Consider the following 7,755-nt stretch of genomic DNA (forward strand, 5'->3'; position numbering starts at 1 on the left):
TAGATAAAATTTATTTTTCCAAAATATAATCATTTCTATTAAAAAGGACTAAGATCCATAATTTTCTAGTCAAATAGTAAAAAATAAAAATAGATGGTGAAACTAATTAAAAAATAAGTATTTATGGTATATATAGGACCAGTGTTGGATGCGAAGAAATAAAGTACTGATCACACGAGATCCTCTTAGAAATAGAAATATTAATTCGATAATATTGGGATATTTCCAGAAAAAGAATTGCTAATGTTTTTTTTCCCTTTTTTCTTATGAGATTGTGAACCTGAATGAGATGAAACAGAGTGAAAATTTTATGTACGAGTCTTGAGTCATATGGTTACGAAATTCGTAAAGCAACTTAATGGATTTCCAATTAAATACTTTAGATTTTTTTTATCTTATCAATATTAGTAATATATCTCAAAATAATATGTCTTGGATTTTGATTTTTTAAGGTCTTACATCCGTACCTCAAAATTTTTCTTAGAAAAGGGAACTAATTAACTTTTAGCTAATTTTATTTATTTTTTATTACAAAAAATTGCACTCCAAAATTTTAAATATACTATTTGTAATAGAATTTTAAAATGCACACGTTCCAAATGTTTGCAAAAATGATTTCTTTTCAATTCCATATACAAACTTTATCAATTTATTCTCTTAATTTTCATTCTACAAAAAACATAATGATATAAGAAAACCAATATTAAAATTTCTAAGCTAAGCCTATCGTCTGTTTGTGCTTCAACTCCTGTTTTTCTCCCTAATATTAATTAGTCAGAATTTAAATATGGGTAAAGTTGTGTGCTTTTTTTAGAAATGAACATTTATATATATATATATATATATATATAGACAGGTGGACGTTGTAGAGATGTAGACACAATATGTAAATAATATGCTAACTCAGCACGCAGCCCACATGTAAGACACGTGTTCAAATCTGAAGCAATACGCAAGTTCTGTATTAACACGTAGCGCTCATCCATCAACACGCATGACGTGTGATTCCTACGTGACAAGCAACACGCAGGTTGCGTGTTCCACACATGGCGGACGTTAGTTGGATGGTTTAGCAACATGTAGCCTGCAAAGTGAGTCTTCTGCTTATAAAAAGCAAAGCTCGTAACTATTTTGCTTCATTCTGAGAGAAGTGTTTTCCTCCAGGGTCGATACAATGGAGGGCACTACAAATATAGTGGTTTACCACAACGGTGAGGTCGTGCAAAATACGTATGAAGGTGTGAGTTTTGCATGTGAGAATATGTTTTCGTTTGTCGTTCCGTACACTATAACGTTTGCGGAACTACAGTACAGGCTCTGTCAAAGCATAGAGGCTGATATTGTAAAGAGGGTGACAAACATTCTCTACAGGAGTCCGGTTGTCGTTTTTGGCTGCCTGATACAGTTTGAGGTTATGCCAATAGTCGACAAAACAAGTATTCAACGGATGTTTCGTATTCACTAGCAAACTCAGGTGCAACACCCGAGGATTGAGTTGTACGTTGAGTTTGAGCATACTGTTGTAGATGAGGTTCAACATGACCCAGATGTGTAAGATGACAGAGTTGAGGTGTACTTAGGAATGAACGATGATAGCGATGAGGAATTCGAAGCTACGTACAAAGCTGGTGATGAGGACGAGGACGGCGATGGGGGAGGTGAGGCAGTGGGGGAAACTTTAGTGGTTCCAGCCCAGTTAGTCAACCAATGGACGTTCCACCCTTTATGTGTAGCTTGGATCTTGACGTCATACATGTACCGGAGTTTCCCAAATATGCAAACATAGGTACGTGAGCAGTGGATAGTATGTTTACTTGATTTTGTTTTAGCAGATCAATGAACGACAAATTTGTTTTCTTATTGGTGTTGCTGATCTTGAGGATGGGGAATTTAGGATCGGAATGGAATACGGTTCAAAAAAATCAGTCATTGCGGCAATTAGGAGTTTCACTATCTCCTGAGGAGTCGATTACGTTGTTTATGAATCCGAGCCACAAACATTCAATGCAAATGCAAGATTTACGGATGTGGGTGCGACTGGCTTATCCGAGCCAGCTTGATACAGAAGAAAACCTGTTGGGAGATTCAGAAATACAACAGAAGGCACACGTGTTCCATGAGAATGATCTCACAGGATCACTCCAAGTTAGACTCGGACATGATTGCTGAGGCTATGAAGCCATTGGTTGAATCCGACCCATCCATAAAGGTCAAATCTATAATTGCGGAGGTCTAGGCAAGATTCTACTACACTATTAGTTACCGGAAGGCTTGGCTGGTAAAGTAGAAGTCGATAGCCAAGGTTTTCGGTGGATGGAAAGAATCTTACCAAGCTTTGTCGTTGTGGTTCTTGGTGATGGTTCAAAAGATTCCTGGTTCACAAGTCCAAATAGAAACCCGACTCCTGTATAACGGGAGTCAATAGGTGGACGGTGTTAGAATACTTCATTGGGTATTCTGGAGTTTCTATCCATGTATAAGAGCTTTCAAATATTGCAAGCCACTAGTTCAGGTTGACGGAACCCACCTATACGAAAAATATAAAGGTTGCCTTTTGGTTGCAGTTGCGCAAGATGGGAATCAAAACATTATACCGATTGCTTTTACGTAGAGGGTGAGACTGCTGATGCGTGGCACTTTTTTCTCAGTAATTTAAGAATACATGTTGTAAAAAAAGACGGCGTGGGGATAATCTCCGATCGTTATGAGTCAATTCGGGCCGCAGTAAATCGTAGCAGAGGTGATTGGAAACCTCCAAGAGCATGATGGATGTTTTGTATTCGGCACATTGGCAGCAACTTCTTGAGGGAATTCAAGGTTCTGTACTTGCAAAAGCTTGTGGTCAACATTGGGTATTCAAGGACAGTGGAGGAGTACAACGCCAACTATAGGAGGTTGCAAGAACGAGGCGAGGCATATGTTCGTTGGTGCGACAACATCGATCGTCCCCAGTAGGTGTTGGCATTTGACGAGGGACATCGATGGGGTCACATGACGACGAACCTTGTCGACTGCATTAATTCGGTGTTGAAGGGTGCTCGAAATCTTCCTATATTAGTGCTAGTTTGAGCAACATATTATCGGTTGAACGAGTTGTTTACGCAGAAGAGTACTGAGGCTTACCAGCGCAAGCGTGCTGTATTTACTTTCTCTCAGTTTGCCACTCAGCGGATAGAGGCAAACATGCAGCACATAGGTAACATCGTTGTGAACCGGTTTGATAGAAGAAATGAGGCGTTTGAGGTGCATGAAATGCCTAGTGAAAAAGTGTTAGTTGTTGATCTTGTGCGACAGAGGTGTGACTGTGGGCATTTTCAGGTGGAGCGACTTCCATGTCGCCATGTTATTGTGTGCTGTGCTAACCAGCGACTGGATTGGCAGGTATATGTCAGCAATGTATACAAGATGTCAGAGATTCGAAAGGTCTACAGAGTGGAGTTTGTCTCGTTGGGCGACACGAAAACATGGCCTGATTACAGGGAGCAACGATGGTCGCGAATCCGGCCTTGCGACAAAAGTCAAAAAGTCGTCCTAAATTGACTCGCTATCTGAATGAAATGGATTCACAGGAAATGCGTGGTCCCCAGGTATATCGTCTTTACGAAAATCAGAGTCATAATCACAGTAGAATCCGATGGTCCGTAAGGCTTGCTCAACCTCCAGAATCCGGACCGAATGCCATGTCTTTGGTTGGTCAAGCTTACAGGGCAAAAGATTTCTATTAGCTTGGTAAAGTTCAACCACAAAAGGAATTAATTTAATAAATATCAATATGAATAAATTGATAACTTCTTTTAACAGAAAATAAAATAATAATAATTACAAAAATTCGAATTTCTTATAAAAAATCACCAGGTGGAGCGACTTCCATGTCGCCATGTTATTGCGTGCTGCGCTAACATCCAACTCTCGAGAGCTGATAAAATCCGGTGGTCCGTAAGGCTTGCTTAACATTCGAATGCCATGTCTCTGGTTGGTCAAGCTTACGGAGCAAAAGATTCCTATTAACCTGATAAAGTTCAACCACAAAAGGAATTAGTTTAATAAATAGCAATACGAATAAATTGATAACTTCTTTTAACAGAAAATAAAATAAATAACAATTACAAAAATTCAAATTTCTTATTACTCACATCTATATTCTTTGTTAGTTTCACTGTAACATATAATTATATATTATTGGCTAGCAAAATATAGGTTTATAAAATATAAAATACCATATTCTAATAAATAATAAAATATATATATTAATTTCGGAAAAAATTAACATTAATTATAATTTATATTAATATTTAACATTACACTTAGAATAATAATATTCAAATAAATAATAGCAAACTACTAAATTAATGTTAATAAAGTAAATGCTAATAAATTAAACAAAAATAATAAACTTACATAATTAGGATGTCCTAAATAATTGATCACATGATCTTCAGGAGACATATAAGTACGTACTATTTTAAATATTCTAATCTCACTCTCAACCTTAAAACTAATTCAAAACCCTAAGCCCTAAGGAGTGAAAACCCAAGCCTAATCACCCTCAACAATGGAAGGCAACGAACCTCCAATCCCACCACCTCTCAACAATATAATGAGCAATCAACCCAGCCCCACCACTTTTATTATACACGGGCACTATCAACCCCCAACCTCCGACCATAAATGACGCTTGTTTTTGGATGGGGGCCTGCATCTTGCATGCAGACACGGGGTAACACGCAGCCTACATGCCATGCTTGACAAATGGCGAAGCAAGACCAACACATAACTCGTGTGCTGCTGCATGGTGGACACATGGCGGAGCGCACTAACATGCACCCTGCGTGCTGTCTGGATGGCCGACACGTGGCGTAGCGTGGTTAACTCGCAGCCTACTTGCTGTTTGGATGGAGACACGTGGCCTACTTGCTGCTTGGTTAAAGGTACTTTCACTTGATGAGCTGACTATGTATAGTTGTCTCTTGCATAGAGAAGGTTGAGCTGAGTATGTATAGTTGCCTCTTGCCTCTTGCCTCTTGTATGGCCGATACGTCAGCACGGAAGCTGTGTGTTGAGCAACACAAAACTTGCGTGTTGGCCAGTGTTTTTGAGGGCTTCACAACCCTAAAAAATATCCCAAACACCAATATTTGAAGAAAATATCATTATTTTTTTTATATATAAAATAAATTTTGACATTAATTATGATGGAGGATTTTCTTTTTAATGATATATTAATACTTAAATAGTACTTTGGAAGAAAAGCAAAGGAGAAGAAATAATGAATTTAGGCCCCAATATTGAATACTGATTAATTTTTTTCATAAAAGAAAAAAATTTGTAACAAAACATATTTTCGTATTTTTATACTAATTAGATTACTATAGTCTAATAACGCGCCTAACCTAAAATTCTTCACTATAACCATTTATTGCTTCCATCTTATGAATATAATTAATTAATTACTAATATAAATATAATTCCTTTGACTATATTCATTACTATAAACAAAAAGTTGAACAGATAATACCAAAAATGTAGTCTACTATTGTAAGCCATGTAACTACTCATAAGTACAAAGACCTTGCAACTTTTAGCTTCTATTCAATTTTTGACTACTTGTACCAGAAAACCCACACCATGAATTCATACAAAAATAATTTAATTATTAAAATACGAACACGTTTTTGATCTTATCTTGAATAGTTTTAAATTCCGAATCCGGTGTGCTATGAGGAAAATTTTGAAAAAGTCCATATATACAACAAGGTGCTCACATGGTTTCCTACTTTCTTTTCCATACCCACACCTACAAAAGTAAAATCTCTCCCTAAACTTTCTACCCAAGAATCCACTCTCTCTCTTAATATTAATCTTATCTTTCTTTCTTTTTTTGAACAAAATCTTATCCCTTTTTATTCCGAAAAATTCTCTATTTTTCTATATAAACCATAAGGCACACACTTTGGCTCATTAGCCATTGAATTGGTCATCTTATCTTTGAGCGATTAAAGTTACCAATTGACAAAAAGATTTCGACTTTCAGAGACCCTTTTGATCGAATTTTGAATCTTGAAGATCGTCGTCATGAAAGGCAAGGGACAGAGTCAGAACATTTTTGTTAGGATCATGGTATCGCCAATTAGGGCACTTGGAAAAGCAAGGGACATGTATGTGAGGAGCATAACAAAATGTGGGGACAGCATGAACTATAGTAACCCCATGGATGCTGCAAACAGATTCTCAGCTTTGTCTAGAAGCCATAGTGCTGCAACATCAAGAAGATCTGAAGTTAATGATGAGGATTTTGCTGAGCTCATGAGGGCTGCTTCTGCTAGAACTTTGGCTAATAGAATTGACGTGGATTATGTCCTAAAACAGCAGCATCAGCATGTTCATCATAATTCAAAAGGGTTACCAAAATCTAGCAGTGTTGGTATGGCTAGAATTGATGAGGAGAATGATTATGCAGAAGGTAGTGTTGGTGGCGGTGGTGTTGGTGGCGGTTTTGGTGTGCCTGAATTGTATCCAAGAAGTAAGAGTTATGCTGTGTCTAAGACTCATAATGTTGTTGCTTTCTGAAAACTTACGAAATCAACAATTACCCTCTTTCTTTTTCTCTTTTTTTCCTTTTTTTATACCATGATTTGAAGATGAGGTTCAGACATGGGGAAATTAAATGATGTAGTGAGTTAGGAAAATTGAGATGAAGAGAGAATTTGTGTAGAGATTTTGTATTCTTTATTTGATTGTATCTGTTTCTTTCTCATGTTTTGATTGGACAATTTGCAAAATTTTTCATTCTCTCTTTTTTTCTTTTGGTGGTGTTTTGATCATTATATTGATCAGATTTGTTCATTAGAAAAATTTTCTTTTTTGGGTGGTTTTTTATGCTTTTTGGAGAGTGAGATTAGATTACCATCTTAAACTTCCATCCTTCAAAAAAATGTTAAGAAGTTAATTGTCTGAATTTATTATGATCTAAAGAAATGCTGGGTAAGTTAAGAAGCTAAAGAAGACATTACTCATCAATCTGAAAAACAGAGATAGTATAACATAAAAAATTATTAATTGCCTTTTAATTTTATCATTTAGAAAAAAAAAACAGAGGAAACAAATAATAGATCTGGAGTGCGTATGTGTAAACTAGAAATCTAGAATCAAACAGAGCAGACAAAAGTTTATTTTTCAACTAATAGTTTGGAAGCAGTTTATCTCCATTAGAACCATTTTGTGGGTTTGATTTGAAACTTCAATATTTTATTTATGTTGATTAATAAATAGTAATTGATGACTATGACTATGAAGATATTATTCTAATGTCTATTCTATTATCCCAAAGAAATAGATTAGGATTATGACTCATTATTTGCGCTACTTTCAACGCTTCAAGTAAATCACTGATTTTACAGTTTACTACCACCGTGAATATCTTCATAATTAATTATTAGTTAACTAATATTTATAATTTAATATCATTATCCAATTCCACATCATTTAAATAAGTCGGTAAAATAATCGTGCGTTACTTTTAATTTCTTAGTTAGCTTGCTGCAGTTATATCTGGTAAATTCTTTGTTACTTGGTCTATCTCAAAAACTTAACAAGGATAAGCCTTTGAAAAAATGAGAGATATATCCGAATTAAAAATGGACAAACACAAGTCTATTTATTCATAATTAGATTAGATATAAAATAACTAGCTTACTATATATACATAAAAAATAAATCATTATTTATTAATTAGCTACTGTATATAAAAATATATGT

General features: G+C 35.6%; 1 protein-coding gene across 1 annotated transcript; it reads left to right on the forward strand.

Annotated features, from left to right (window-relative positions):
- LOC107605587 lies at window positions 5,760–6,794 on the forward strand. Its single transcript, XM_016307501.2, has one exon. The coding sequence runs from the start codon at window positions 6,073–6,075 to the stop codon at window positions 6,565–6,567; it is 495 nt and encodes a 164-aa protein (XP_016162987.1). The 5' UTR covers window positions 5,760–6,072; the 3' UTR covers window positions 6,568–6,794.

The sequence above is a fragment of the Arachis ipaensis genome, chromosome B06 (genome assembly GCF_000816755.2).
Source record: "Arachis ipaensis cultivar K30076 chromosome B06, Araip1.1, whole genome shotgun sequence".
In the NCBI taxonomy this organism is placed as follows: domain Eukaryota; kingdom Viridiplantae; phylum Streptophyta; class Magnoliopsida; order Fabales; family Fabaceae; genus Arachis; species Arachis ipaensis.